We start from the raw sequence: 15,934 nt of genomic DNA, 5'->3' as shown, positions 1-15,934 counted from the left end.
TTCCTCTTCCTCCTCTTCTCCCCACCCCCTACGAAAACCTCTGGCATCTTCGGGGTCTCAAGTGAAATGCTGAGATGTTTGGCGAGGACATTTGCGCAGGAAAGCAATCGAGCTCGTAGAGCAGCAAGCAAGAAATAAATTTGGATTTTCTTTTTTTTTTCTTCCCCCAATTAATGCCGCGGAGCTTTGTTGGCAGTGGGAAGGAGAGCGCTGCAACCTGCGATGCATTTGTGGGTCCACTCGGGGCACGCATGGAAGCCAGTCGCGTCATGCATGACAAAGGAACCACGGAAGCACGGGTTAACGGATGAGATGGCGCCATATACCTCCACTAAGGTCACTCTGAGGGCACTGACAAGTGAGGGCTCAATATCCACCAGCTGAACGGCACTAAAACTCTGAATGTCAAAAGTGGCACAAGGACAACACGCACACACATACACACAGAGACACAAACACACACACACAACACGGTTAGAACTGCAAGGCAAACAACAGGTCAATACGGTTAGTCAAAGCATATGCAACCCCGTGGACTTTTCATAGAGACTCTCAGCCTTGGCGTAAACCGTTTGCAGGAGAGGTCAGAGCAGAGGTCTTCAAACTTGGCTGCTTTAAGACTTGTGGACTTCAACTCCCAGAATTCTCCAGCCAGCGTAGCTTTAAGCCTTGTGGACTTCAACTCCCAGAATTCTCCAGCCAGCAGAGCTTTAAGCCTTGTGGACTTCAACTCCCAGAATTCTCCAGCCAGCGTAGCTTTAAGACTTGTGGACTTCAACTCCCAGAATTCTCCAGCCAGCGTAGCTTTAAGACTTGTGGACTTCAACTCCCAGAATTCTCCAGCCAGCGTAGCTTTAAGACTTGTGGACTTCAACTCCCAGAATTCTCCAGCCAGCAGAGCTTTAAGACTTGTGGACTTCAACTCCCAGAATTCTCCAGCCAGCGTAGCTTTAAGACTTGTGGACTTCAACTCCCAGAATTCTCCAGCCAGCGTAGCTTTAAGACTTGTGGACTTCAACTCCCAGAATTCTCCAGCCAGCGTAGCTTTAAGACTTGTGGACTTCAACTCCCAGAATTCTCCAGCCAGCGTAGCTTGAAGACTTGTGGACTTCAACTCCCAGAATTCTCCAGCTGGCTGGAGCTCCCAGAGAATTCTGGGAGTTGAAGTCCACAAGTCTTAAAGTGGCCAAGTTTGAAGACCTCTGCTCTACAATTTCAATGTTACGCTACCTTTTGTGGAGTGGATAAAGTTAAATTACTCTTTTTAAAAAAAAAAGCGCCCTCCACTCAACTCCCACCTCCAATCTACAGATGGTGATTAAATACCATTTAGTAGGCAGAATATTTCTGAATAGGCCGTAGCACAGGGCTTGGAGACCCCCAAGTTAAACCCCTGGGCCTTCTCTTCCGGAAGGGAAAGTCCAAACTATACTACAGGTATAATCCTCAATTTACAGTCACCCTTGAGCTCAAAGTTTCCCACTGCTGAGCGAGACGGTTGTTAAGTGAGTTTTGCACCCATTGTTACGATTAAGATGGAGGTTATTTTCTTGCCACAGTTGCTAAGCGAATCAGCATAGTTAGTAATACGGTCTGCTAAGTGAATCTGGCTTCCCCAACTTGTCGGAAGGTCGTAGAAGGGGATCGATCACTTGACCCTGGGACAGAGCAATGGTCGTAAGTATGAGTCGGTTGCCAAGGGTCCAAATTTTGATCACATGACAATGGTCGTAAGTGTGGGGGGGAAAAAAGGGTCATAAGTCACTTTTTTTCAGCGCTGTCGTAACTTTGAACGGGCGCCCAGCGGGTGGTTGTAAGCGGAGGACTACAGGTAATCCTCGACTACGTCCACAATTGAGCCCAACATTTCTGTTGCTAAGTGAGACAGTTGTTAACCGAGCTTTGTCCCATTTTACAACCTTTACTGCCACACTTGTTAAATGAATCACTGCAGTGGTTAACTTAGTGACCACCGTTGTTAAGTGAATCCGGCTTCCCCGTTGACTTGGCTTGTCGGAAGGTCGTAAAAGTGGATCACGTGGCCCCCGGATTCGGCAACCGTCATAAATACGAACCAGTTGCCAAGTCTCCAAATTTTGATCAGGTGACCGTGGGGAATGCTGCGACGGTCGTTAAGTGTGAAACACAGTCCTAAGTCACTTTTTTCAGTGCCGTGGTAACTTTGAATGGCCACTAAATGAGCTGTTGTAAGTCGAGGACTATCTGTATCTGAATTTCAAGGGCATATTTGGAGTTTGTAGGGAGGCCACCCGTGTTTCATCTGACTTTCCTCAAACGCAGCACTGAATCAAGGCCCACCCGTTCCCCCGTTTTCTCTTTGGGCTAAGGACAGTTTTGCAAAAGCTTTAAAACTTATTTTATTTATTTATTTATTCATTTATTTATTGAATTTATTTGCCACCCATCTCGTCACAAAACGACTCTGGGCGGCTTCCAGCATCATTTTTTCCTTTAAATCAGTGCTTTCTGTCTCTTAGAAATAAAACTAAATGAGAAAAATAAAACAAAACCCAGAAAAATCACTAATTTCTTTTTTTTTTTTTTTAGCCATCTGGGGACACCCATCCAGCCGGAGATGCATGAGCTTGCAAATATTTCGAGACGTAAATCTTTTAAATATAAATTGGAGTTAATTCTTTGAAACAAAGCAGATAATCACTTTTTTTTTTTACAGCTAATTAGTTTTTAGCCCATCTTTGGTTGTAAATCGTGCTCAACATAAACAATTGCTGAAGTTCTGCAGAGATTCTCGAAGGAGCAACAGGCTGGAAATTTAACACACATGCACACGTTCCTTTAAATTAATCAGAGGAATGATTTCTCTGATCATCCTCTGAATAATCGGATTAATTTGACGGGCTAAGGAAAAGATCTCAACCCCGTACCATCCGGTCTCCTTAGTTCTAGCTTTTTCTCAGCTTTTTAAAATGTGAATTATTTTTGTGTGTATCTTTTTAAGCTGCCCAGAATCGCTTTATCAGTCAGAGGGGCAGCATAGAAATTTAACAAGTGAATAAATAAAAGGGCTGCTTTGATAGGAAAGAATATTCTCGGTTATAAAACTGAATTAAACAAAATCGGTTTCTTTCTTTTCCAATAGGGTGGCACAAGAAGGCTAACCAGCTAAAATAAAATCAGAGAAAAAGAGCTAAAATGATCCCCCTTTCAGATCAAAAGGCCCACTTAAAGAGGGGCCTGTTAATTTAGATTTCTGCAAATGGGTGGAGGGGTTAAAGGAGAAGTGTAGTAACGCACCCCATTTCTTTGGGGAGTATTTCTCAACTTTCGCAACTTTAAGAGGGGTGGGACTTCAACTCCCAGAATTCCTGAGCCAGGATGAGGAACTATGGCCCTTTCATGACTCGTGGACTTCAATTCCCAGAATCCCTCAGCCAGGATGGGGAATTATGGCCCTTTCATGACTTGTGGACTTCAACTCCCAGAATCCCTCAGCCAGGATGGGGAACTATGGCCCTTTCATGACTCCGTGGACTTCAACTCCCAGAATCCCTCAGCCAGGATGGGGAATTATGGCCCTTTCATGACTCGTGGACTTCAACGCCCAGAATCCCTCAGCCAGGATGGGGAATTATGGCCCTTTCATGACTCGTGGACTTCAACTCCCAGAATCCCTCAGCCAGGATGGAGAATTATGGCCCTTTCATGACTCGTGGACTTCAACGCCCAGAATCCCTCAGCCAGGATGGGGAACTATGGCCCTTTCATGACTCCTGGACTTCAACTCCCAGAATCCCTCAGCCAGCAAGGGGGATTAAATTAGAGGAAGTGAAAAGCAGCAGGTGAGTTTCTGGTTTTGTAAAAATTTTTTCCCTCCCGGGAAATTCATGCAAAAAGTCTGCCTCCCTCCGTTGTGTGTGTGGGGTTTTTTTTTGGGTCTTGTTCTCCTTGCAGCATGGAAGGAGCCCTCGAAAAGCGTGTACACAAACACACACGCACACACAAAAGGAAGCCAAGGCAGTGTGGTTAAAAGGGTGCTTACGGTGTCGCTGTCGCACGGCTGAAACTGGAAGGACTGCGGCTTGTGAAAGACCGAATTTTCTTGCAAGAAGAGCTGAAAATTGTAATCTCGCACTACCTGAAAACAGAAAAAGCACCTGTGTTTACAGCTGGGTCAGAAATCGTAAAGGATCAATACAGGTAAGCCTTCGACTTACAACGGTTCGTTTAGTGACTTTTCCAAGTTACGACAGCACCGAAAAATGTGACTGATGGCCGTTTTTCACACTTACGACTGTTGCAGCACATGACTGTGATCAAAATTCAGGCGCTTGGCAACTGACTCGTATTTATGACCGTCGCAGCGTCCCGGGGGGGGTCACATGATCTCCTTTTGCGACCTTCTGACAAGCAAAATCGATGCTTAACAACCGTCTTACAAACTTAACCAACTGCCGTGATTCCGTTAACAACTGTGGCAGGAGAGGTCATAAAATGGGGCAAAATTCACTTGTCTCGCTTAGCAATGGAAATTTTGGACTCCATTGTGGTCGTAAATGAGAGTGGTATGATGGCCTAGAGGTGGAGCTCCGGCCTCACAATCAGGAGGCTGTGAGTTTGATCCTAGGTAGAGGCAGATATTTCCTTCTCTGGGCACAATGAGATCATATCTGCTGAATATAACTCCGCACTGGCGACAGGAAAGGCATCTGGCCAGTAAACACTCTGCTAGCTCCATTCAGCTGCCCACAAGGGATTATGGGGTCATTAAAGGGAGATGATTGTGGTCGTAAGTCGAGGGACATCCTGTTCAGGGAGTCCTTGACTTGCGAACACCATTGGGACTGCAGCTCCCGTCGCTAAGCAGGGTGGTTGTTAAGCGAGACATTTCCAATTTTATGATCATTTTCGCAGACGTCGTTAAGAGAGTCACACAGTCGTTAAAACAAACCTTGCCTTCCCCACTGACTTTGGAGATCAGAAATGGAGATCACGTGATTCCCCAGGATGCTGCCCCCACCATAAATACACGCCAAGTGTCTGGATTTTGATCATGTGACCGCGGGAACGCTGCCAACGGTTGTAAACGCGAGGATCGATTGCACGCCACCTTTTTTTTTTCCCAGCCCCACTGCGAATTCGGATGGTTACTAAACGAACGGTCGTAAATGGAGGACTTACCCGCTGTGCTGAAATGATTAAAACAACACATTTCTACAATTGCACTGCATGTAACAATGGACAGATTCGTCGTTCTTAAAATAAAAAGGCGATCCAGAAAAAAATTCCTATTTATTTATTTATTTTTATTCTAAAAAATTCCTAGCCAGCCAACTGCTCAATTGCAGGAAATAATTATGGCACCTTTTTTTAAAAAATACGTGTGCGTGGGTTTTTTTTAATGCCGGTATCGGGGTTTTAATCCCTCTAAAAACAAATTATAGACTAGTGATGACTAACCTTTTTGCCATCGTGTGCCAAAAGCAGGGGGAGCCCGGGGGGGGGGGGGTTCGCGCATGTACCCACACCCATAATTCAATGCGCCCGCCCCCACGCATATGCGCGCGACCCCACGCGCTCCCCCCGCTTTTGGCACGCGATGGCACAGTGGGCCTGGTAGGCCCGTTTTTCACCCTTCCCAGGCTCTAGAGCAGTGTTTCTCAACCTTGGTAGCTTGAAGATGGATGGACTTCAACTCCCAGAATCCCCCAGCCAGCGCTGCTTGCTGGGGGATTCTGGGAGTTGAAGTCCACCCATCTTCAAGCTTCCAAGGTTGAGAAACACTGCCCTAGAGGCTTTCTTGGAGCCTGGGGAGGGTGAAAAACAGGCTTCCCCACCCGCCTTGAGACCCTCCAGAGGCCGGAAACAGCCTGTTTCCCGACTTCTGGTGGGCCCGGAAGGCCCGAAAATCAGCTGGCCGGCGCGTGCATGCGTGCCCATCGACATGGCTCCGCGTGCCACCTGTGGCAGGCGTGTCATAAGTTCACCATCACGGCTACAGATTCTCCTTATGGAACTCATCTTTATAATTGTCACAATTGTCATGAAAAAGAACATTCCGCCTCAGGTTAAAATGAAATAACAGGAAAATAAAAGCCGCACAGAAATTAAGGCAGGTTTTTACCACACAATGGGTTATCCAAACATCTGAAAAGAGGCAGGAAGGGGGGGATTAACCCTCAAAATTGTCCACCTCAATAGCAAATCATTTTAAGGTGAAGAAAATGGATTGTTTTTTAACATTTAGGGAATCCAGTAGCGGGTTATAATCTACTCCCGTGATGGCCAACCGATAGCACGTGTGTCACAAGTGGCACGTGTGACATATTGGTGGGCACATGGGCTCAGCTCTGGCAGACATGCATGCATTGGCCAGCTGATTTTTGGGCCTTCTGGGCCACCTGGAAGTCGGCAAACAGGCCGTTTCCGGGCCGCAGAGTGCCTCGGCCGTTTTCGCCCTCCCCAGGCTCCTAGAAAGGCTCTGGAGCCTGGGGAGGGTGAAAAACGGGCCTACTGGGCCCACCGTGCCATCGCGTGCCGAAAGCGAGAGAAGCACACATATGAGCATGGAATTATGGGTGTGGGGACCCCCCACGCAACCCCCATTTTTGACATGTGATGGCAAAAAGGTTAGCCATCACTGATCTACTCACTCTTCTGCCAAAGAGCTTCCTTTCTCCAAATTAATTTGAATTTCCAAAAAATTGTGTCTAATCCAATTCTATCCTTTTTTTTTTAAATAACGAACCGACGGAAAGTACTTCACAGATAACGCTCCAAGCGCAATAACATCCAATTCCAAACACGAAAAGCAATAGAACAAGTAATACATATTGGTGGGATAATAAAAACATTAAAATGATCTTTATAGCTTAAGATGCTGTATATTTGGTTTTCATTCTTCACACAAGCGACTGGATTGGAATTGATGGAAAATGCACCCATTCTTGTCAATTTTGGTCCGTCACTCTGTGGAACAGCAATACGGGTAGCCCTCGATTTATGACCACAATTCAGCCCAACATTTCTGTCGCTAAGCGAGACAGTTGTTAACGGAGCTTTGTCCCGTTTTACGACCTTTTCTTGCCACCGTTGTTAAGTGAATCGGTGCAATTGATAAATGAGTAACCCGGTTGTTAAGTGAATCTGGCTTCCCCGTTGACTTTGCTTGGTGGAAGGTCGCAAAAAGGGTTCATGTGACCCCCGGGGCGCTGCGACCTTCATAAATATGAACCCAGTTGCCAAGTGATTGAATTTTTGTTTACGGTGATTGTGGGGATGTTGCAACAGTCGTAAGTGTGAAAAACTAAATGTAACAAATATGATCAAAAATACTTTATTTGTATTAAAATTTGTGACATGCAGAATATGGCGATTGACATAAAAATAACATATTGAAATATCGAATAATGAAGGATTATAAATTGAACAAGCAAATAATGGAAGACTTCAATTTAGCATAAATGTTTGTACTATTATTAGAATTATATAAGCTTGTTAAAAGTAATAAATACGGTTAATAATATTCTATTTGTATTAAAAGGTATGACGCTCAGAACAGGGTGGTTGGCACTGAAATGACACATTGAAATAGCAAATGATTAAATAATGAAAGATTATAATCTAATAAAAATATGTGTATTATTACAAGGTTTTATATAATCTTGTTAAATGAAACAAATATGATTAATATTACTTTATTTGTATTAAAATGAATGACACTCAGGTGCCATGCTGTTCACACATCGATGTGCTTTGTAAAAAATAAAAAACTTTTAAAAAAATAATAAGCGTGAAAATGAATCATAAGTCGTAAATTCAAACGGTCGCTAAACGAATTGTCGTTATGTCGAGGACTAACTGTAGAGCAAGCAGGTCATATCAATATTTTACAGGAACATTTGGGAGATTTAACTGTTATCCCGAACATGGAATGAGTTCAAATTTTACCTGGTGGGTCCCAATTACTGACATGCTAGCTACGTTCTGGAGCATAAAAAGAAGCAACAAGAAAGAATGTGAAAAACAGTTTTCCACAGTCACAAAAACAAACGCCAGAGAGAATGGTTATAAGTCGCCGCTACAGGCAGTCCTCAAATTACGACCACAACTGACCCCGAAATTTCCACTGCTAAGCAAGGCAGAGTGAGTTCTGCCCCATTTAATGACCTTTTTTTTGCCGTCGTTGTTGAGCAAATTAGTCTGGTCGTTAAGTGAATCAGGCGGCCATTAAGCAAATCAGGCGGGTTGTTAAGCGAATCAGGCTTTCCCCCCACTGACTTTGCTTTGTCTGAAGCCGGCTGGGAAGGTCACCAATGGTGATTCACAGGACCCCTGGGATACTGCAACCGTCATAAGTACATGCCAGTTGCCACGTGCCAATTTTGATCACGTGACCGTGGGGGAAAATGCTTCGATGGTCGTAAGTGTGAGGACTGGTTGTGAATGGCCTTTTTCAGTGCCTTTGTAACTTCAAAGGGTCGCTGAACCCTGATCACGTGACCAGGGGGGTGGGGTGCTGCGGAGGTCACTAGTCCCTTATTTCAGCACCGTCGTAACTTTGAACGGTCACTCAATGAATGGCCGTATGGCGAGGACTCCCCGAACAGCTCCCTTCCCAACTGTTGTGGGAGCTTCATCCCTGGAGGCTTTCAAGAAGAGACTGGACGGCCATCTGTCAGAAATGGTATAGGTGGGTCTCCTTGATGGAGGGGTTGACTAGATGACCTCTAAGGTCCCTTCCAACTCTGTTAATCTGTTAATGCACCACATCCAGGTGTTTATGCCAACACCGAACCAGTGGCGTTTGTCTGCTTCCCTGAATTTCACGCCTGCTTTTTCCCATTTCTGAACGGCCCTTCAAGATCAGACCAATAAGTAAATAAATAAATAAATAAAAATTAGGATTTTTGGATTTGCAAAACTTAACTTACCCGGCTTGACGTTTCCAAAAGAAATTGGAATGTGCTTTGTACAGATTGGCATATTTCTAATTCAGTCCTGCTGAATACCATTAAATAATCCTTAAGGTGGTCATATACATTGCCGTCAAGAGCCTGCGTGCAAAAAAAAGGGGAACAAAAAGCAGAAATTTATTCGTAAACAAGGAAAGCCATCAAGATGAGTCAACTGACGGTGATTATGATTACCGATAGTCCTCGACTTACGACCACAATGGAGCCTAAAATGCCTGTCGCTAGTCCCTTATTTCAGCACCGTGGTAACTTTGAACAGTCACTCAATGTTGAGGACTCCCCGAACAGCTCCCTTCCCAACTGTTGTGCGAGTTAGTTGTTAAGTGAATTTTGCCCCATGGACGCTGCAACGGTCATAAGGGTGAAAAATGGCCACGAATCCCCTTTTTTAGTGCCATTGAAGAGAATATCGAACTGGGCCTGTGGAAGTCCATCTTCATGAAGCCGACGACAGGAATTCAGCGTTTTAAATTCTATTTAAACGAAGCCGTTAATAGAGGGTTGGGGCCACGTTTAATTCCAGCCTCGGTTTCCCGAACTGCCACTTTGTCGTCATGAAATGACAATGATTTAGGGCTCTTTAAAGACAAGATGGCCGAGGTGAAAATGAGAGGCCTGCCGGGAACGAAGCTATTTTGAGCAACGGGAGAAAGAATCAAAGGCGGAACGTGGAACTCAAACCAGCAAAACTCCGGAAAAGTTTTCCAACTTGGCTTGCTTGAACATCAGAGATGGTAAGATTGGAACCCAGTGCTCGTCAAAGGAACTCCGGATCGTGTCAGTAGGGAAACACGGAAGCTGATGGGTAGGTAGCACCAGGGGTGGGCTTCAGAAAATTTAGCAAAGGGTTGTCTGTCCGGTTGCTGGGTGGGCATGGTTAGGATTAGGACTAGCTTGGATAAAAGAACATGGACAGAAAACTTTTTACAATCACAGACGAGAGAAAGAGAATGAGAACGAGAGAGAGCGAGAGAGAGAGAGAGAGAGAGAGAGAGAGAGAAAGAGAGACAGAGAGAGAGACAGAGAGAGAGACAGAGAGAGAAAAAGAGAGAAAGAGACAGAGAGAAAGAGAAAGAGAGAAAGAGAGAGAAAGAGAGAAAAAGAGAGAAAGAAAGAGAGAGAGACAGAGAGAAAGAAAGAGAGAGGGAAAGAGAGAAAGAGAGTAGAGAGAGAAAGAAAGACAGAGAGACAGAGAGAAAGAAAGAGAGGGAAAGAGAGAGAGAGTAGAGAGAGAAAGAAAGAGTGAGAGAGAGAGAGAAAGAAAGAGAAAGAGAGTGAGAAAGAGAAAGAGAAAGAGAGAAAGAGAGTGAGAGACAGAAAGAGAGAGAGAAAGAGAGAGACAGAGAGAGAAAAAGAGAGAGAAAGAGTGAGAAAGAGAGAGAAAGAGAGACAGGGAGAGAGAAAGAGACACAGAGAAAGAGTGAGAGAGAGAGAGAAAGAGAGAAAGAGAAAGAGAGAGAAAGAGAAAGAGAGAGAGAGAAAGAGAGAAAGAAAGAGAGAGACAGAGAGAGAAAGAGAGAGAGACATAGAGAGAGAGAAAGAGAAAGAAAGAGAGGGAGCGAGAGTGCCTCTTAATAGCAAACCAGCATGTGAATTTAACCGAATAACAGAGTTAGAAGGGACTTTGGAGGTCTTCTAGTCCAACCCCCTGCTCAGGCAGGAGACCCTATACCAGTGGTAGCAAACCTATGGCACGCGTGCCAGAGGTGGCACTCAAGAGCCCTCTCTATGGGCACATGCGCCGTTGCCCCAGCCCATCGCATTTCTCCCACAGGGGGGAGAGAGAGAGGGAGGGAGGGAAAGAGAGAAATGATATTACAAAAGTGCATTTAACACATTTTTCTGCGCCCCCTTGCGCCCCGTTTTGGGCCTTGTAGGCCTCCCTGCAGCCTCCTGGGAGCAAAAACGAGCCGTGGTGGGGCCGCACCGCATACACACCATTTTGGGCCTAGTAGGCCTCCCTGCAGTTTCCTGGGAGCCAAAAATGGGGCACGTGGGGACTCCTGGAAAGGGTCGGGGAGGGGAGGGGCCTGCCAGAAATTTAACTACCAGTTTGCACGAACCGGCTGAATCCCACCATTGCACTTCACAGTGCTTTCCAGCCCTCTCTAAGCCATTTACAGAGTCAGCCTCTTGCCCCCCCAACAATCTGGGTCCTTGTTTAACCGACCTCGGAAGGACGGAAGGCTGAGTCCATCTTGAGCCGGTCAGGATCGAACTGCTGACAATGGGGCAGAGTTAAGCCTGCAATACTGCATTCTGACCACTGTGCTACCACGCTGCCAAAAGGAGGAAGAGGAAGAAGTAGTAGAAGAGGAAGGAGAAGGAAAAAGAGAAGGGGAAGGGAAAGGGAAGGAAGGAACGGAGGGGAGAAGGAGGAAGGGGGAGGAAGAAGTGGATGAAGAAGGCAAAAAATTTTTAAATTGGGTGTTTTAAATTTCTGGGGTTTTAAATTGAGCCAAATTATTTAATAATTTTAAATTATTTTAATTGATGTTTGTCTTGTGCTTTTAATAGGCTGTACACCGCCCTGACTCCTTCGGGAGAAGGGCGGTATAGAAATAAAATTATTATTACTATTACTATTATTATTATTATTATTATTATTATTATTATTATTATTATTATTATTGAAGAGAAAAGAAAAGAAAAGGGAAGAAAGGAAGGAAGTGGAGGAGGAAGGAGAAGGAGAAAAAAAGGGAGGAGGGAAAGAAGAAAAAATGGAAGGAATAGCAATAGAAATAGCACTTAAGACTTATCTACCACTTAGTAGATATATATATCTACTAAAATATATATATAAATCAAATAAAGACTAAAAAAAGACTAAGACAGTGCTTTTCAGCCCTCTCTAAGCCATTTACAGAGTCAGCCTCTTGCCCCCCCAATAATCTGGGTCCTCGTTTAAGCGACCTCGGAAGGACGGAAGGCTGAGTCAACCTTGAGCCCCACAAATTCATTCGCTTACTTAAAACTCTTCGATCTGTTTTGACATTGAATGGCACCTGTTTCTGGACCACTCCCCATCACAGCTAAGAGGAGCCGATGAGAAATCAGCTACCCAAAAACCACTTCCTAAATCTGAAACAAAACTTATCCCCCGTGGGAATCAGGTTTCACGAAGCCACAAGATCAGGAAATGGAGAAACAGCACGAAGAGAAGTCAGTGGCATCACAACTGCCGCTGAAAAATATATTGCTTTCTTCCTATTTTAACAGCCATTTGAAGTCTGTGTTTTATAAGCAGCCAAGGGCAGCAAAGATCTGCATTTCACGTTGCTTTCATACTTTCTCTGTTCACGTCGCGAAGTCACCTTAACTCTTTAGTCTGATTTATCTATTATTTGTTTACCGTAGATGTTTACCTCCTGGCCAGGGTGGATAAAAATCTATGATTCTTTTTTTTTTTTTTTTAAATCAAAAACATCACATTTTAAAAAACTTTAAATCAGTAAGAAATTAAAGGTAACAAATATACACCGTCATTAAGAAATTAAGGTTAATGTATATATATATATTCACATGTTTAAATATTATAGATAGATAATCCCGTTTGTTAGTTTTAGTATGTATGTAATTTAGAATTGTATTTTTAGAGTTAAGAACGTTTTGTACAATTTTTATCTTCTTATATTGAATAAAGTTTGTTTTTAAAATTAAAAAAAGAAACTTTAAATCAGATTTTTTTTTTTTGATTTAAATCAGATTTTTTTTTTCCAAATTTATTTTAATAAAATGCTTTTGGAGTAAAAAAAAAAATCTTTCTAAAGATAGTTTTCTATTTAAGATACGTTCATCATTTAGTTTATTTGGCATGAAATGGAGCTTACTTAGGTAGCATAGTAAAGGTAAAGGTTCTCGCACATAAGTGCTAGTTGTTCCCGACTCTAGGGGGCGGTGCTCATCTCCGTTTCAAAGCCGAAGAGCCAGCGCTGTCCAAAGACGTCTCCGTGGTCATGTGGCCGGCATGACTACACGCCAAAGGCACACAAAACGCTGTTCCCTTCCCACCAAAGGTGGTCCCTATTTTTCTCCTTGCATTTTTTACCTGCTTTCGAACTGCTAGGTTGGCAGAAGCTGGGACACGGAACGGGAGCTCACCCCGTTACGCGGCACTCGGGATTCGAACCGCTGAACTGCCGACCTTTCGATCGACAAGCTCAGTGTCTTAGCCACTGAGCCACCACCCTCCTATTTAGGTAGCATATTAGATATATTAGGTAGCATATCATATGCTACCTAATTCTGCAATATTGGGACTGTCGGTGAGTCAATGGCGGGTCAGAGGAGGAGCTGCTGCGGGACAGAGATGTCCGTTGCTCTTTAAAAATCATGATTTAAATTGAGTTGATTTAAATCAAGCCTTTTTACTAGCGATTTAAATCATGATTTAAATCGTGATTCAAATCGACTTGATTTAAATCAATTCCACCCTGCCTCCTGCCTTTATTATTATATTTAGAAATAATTCAAGGCAGTGAACATTGGAAAGATTGGATAACCATTTGTCTGAAGTGGTGTAGGGTTTCCTGCCTAAGCAGGGGGTTGGACTAGAAGACCTCCCAAGGTCCCTTCCAACTCTCTTATTCTATTCTAACATATCCAACACATCTTTCTCCTCCTCCTTTTTTGAGTTACAACGGCACTGAAAAAAGTGACTTACGGCCATTTTTTCACACTTACGACCGTTGCAACGCCCCCCGTGGTCACATGATCAAAATTAGAACGCTTGACAACTGACTCATATTTATGACCGTTGTAATATCCTGGGATCATGTGAGCCACCTTTTGGGATCTCCTGAAAAGCAGAAGTCAACAGGGAAGCCAGATTCGCTTAACAACCATGTTGCCAACTTAACAAATGCAATGTCTCACTTAGTAACATAAATTTGGGGCTCCACTGTGGTCGTAACTCAAGGACCACCTGTAGAAGGTTTGGGAGATTTAAAAAAATATATAAAAGGCCTGGTCATTTCTGCTCAATTTCAAAAATGCCCTGGCAGATGCCTCCCTCCGCAGGAGCATCTTTTCAAAAAAAAACAACAAGAAGAAAAATATCCCAAGTCAGCAGGAATCAATACTTGTTATTATCTCTGAAGTGGATAAATGCCAGCGAAAGAAGTCAGGACTCAGAAAAAAGCACATTGACAAGGAGACAAGAAAGCAAATGCCTCAGGGGTGAAATGCTCCCGGTTCGGACCGGATCGCCCGATCCGGTAGCGAGGGTGGCGGGTGGTTCGGAGAACCGGTAGCAGAAATCCCTGCGGGCCCCCCGCCCCATGCTCAGCTGAGCCGCACGATCATCAGAGGCTTTTTTTTTTTTTTACTTTTAAAAGCATTTTTTCTACAACCTCTTCCGACGAAAAAATGCTTTTAAAAGTTAAAAAAAAAAAGCCTCTGATGATTGTGCGGCTCAGCTGGGATCGTCGGAGGCTTTTAAAAGCATTTTTTCTACAACCTCTGAAGAGTGGTAGAAAAAATGTTTTTAAAAGCCTCTGACGATCCCAGCTGAGTTGCCTGATCGGCAGAGGCTTTTCAAAGCATTAGAAAAAAATGCTTTGAAAAGTTAAAAAAAAAAAAAAAAGTTGGCCACGCCCACCCAGTCACATTACCCCCACCACCACCAAGCCACGCCCACAGAACCGGTAGTAACAAATTTTACTTTTCACCCCTGAACTGCCTCCCCAATATGTAAAGATGTCAGATCATAAGCCTTATTACAAAAAAAAAAAAAAAGGGGGGGGTGGAAATTGAAAGGAGGTAGAGAAAGAAAAAGAGAGAAGGGGGAAAAAAACCCCGAAGAAACGCATGCATCGGCAAGACAATACACGCTGTGTCAGACTTCGATGCTATCTCAAAATTAAATTAATTTCCAAACTGCCAATCTTTAAGGAAATCTTTTCTTTAACTGAGCACAGCCACCGGACCATGACTCGATGTGGACAAGACTGACCTCTTGCCCCCCAATCCCTCCCTTTCCGATCCCCAAATCTCTGCTTCTCATTGGCTATCTTCCAAGTCATTCTTCAGACTTCTTGTCTCGTCATTTCCCAGGAATGTTCCCCCTCCCTCCTCATTTCCACGACAACCCGACTTCAAAGGGATTTAGCAGGCAAAAGTTCAGAGCTTATCTCTCTCTCTCTCCTCTGCTCTCTATGCCAGCGTTGAATCGCTGACACGCTGCACACACTGGGTGTGGCATTCCGGAAAAACGTTTTTGCGATACCAGTGGATCTGACCAGCGGTGGGTTTCATATTTCGTTGCTACCGGTTCGCCACGCGGGCGCACACTCACTTCGCGTGCTCCTTCCGCACAAAATCGTGCCTAAATTGGACAGCATAGAGGCGGGGGGGAGAGGGTGGGGAGAGGGAGGGGGGTGGGCCTACCCGCGATCTGCGCTACCGGTTTGCTTGAACTGGTACGAACCGGCTGAATATCACCTCTGGATCTGACTCCAGTAAACTAATTGAGGGGGGGGGGGGAAATAGGATGGGTTCCATGGATGGAAATCTTAAAAGGGAAAAAGGAAGGTTGGGAAATTTTGAAAAAAATGAGATAATTAAGGGTCAAACCACCCAAAAACCGTCGAGAAAGAAAAATAGAAGGCACGAAATGAAACCCGTACGCCGTACGTTAAAAACATCACAGAAACAACGCACAAACCGTGATAATCACATGGCATCATCGTCGCATTCAAACCCAATTAACCAACACTGACAGCGCAAGCCACTAGTATATAAACAGAGAATAAACCCTACTCCTTTCTAGGCTTGATAATGTTACCTAGTTGGGTCATGAAACGTCTGCAAGAAAATAACCAAGCTCAGAGAACACCATGCACCCCACATTTCAACCCCGAGCTACTGAACCCAAACAATTTCATTGCTAAATGAAACCATTGTTAAGTGAGTCATGCCCCACTTTTACAACCTTTCCCCCCCTGTGGTTGTTAAGCGGGTCACCGAAGTCGTTAAAGCGA

The 15,934-nt window shown here is 44.3% G+C and overlaps 1 protein-coding gene across 4 annotated transcripts in view; it reads right to left on the bottom strand.

The window, feature by feature from the left end:
* The window catches only part of FCHSD2 (FCH and double SH3 domains 2), a 171,608-nt gene that overhangs the window by 42,396 nt on the left and 113,278 nt on the right, over nucleotides 1–15,934 (bottom strand). Inside the window, exons 9-12 of one of the 4 annotated variants that reach the window (XM_060682733.2) lie at nucleotides 8,913–9,035; nucleotides 7,930–7,965; nucleotides 4,022–4,117; nucleotides 327–398 (exon numbers count right to left, since the gene is read on the bottom strand). In XM_060682733.2, the coding sequence (XP_060538716.2) occupies nucleotides 327–398; nucleotides 4,022–4,117; nucleotides 7,930–7,965; nucleotides 8,913–9,035 (327 nt within the window). The remainder of the gene's footprint in view (nucleotides 1–326; nucleotides 399–4,021; nucleotides 4,118–7,929; nucleotides 7,966–8,912; nucleotides 9,036–15,934) is intronic. The other 3 variants (XM_060682734.2, XM_060682735.2, XM_060682736.2) reach the window with 3 other exon arrangements.

This window comes from Pantherophis guttatus, chromosome 5 (assembly GCF_059756535.1).
Source record: "Pantherophis guttatus breed Tessera chromosome 5, ASM5975653v1, whole genome shotgun sequence".
Lineage (NCBI taxonomy): Eukaryota > Metazoa > Chordata > Lepidosauria > Squamata > Colubridae > Pantherophis > Pantherophis guttatus.
Note: the sequence above shows the minus strand (reverse complement) of the source record. Positions and strands in the feature narration are given on the sequence as shown.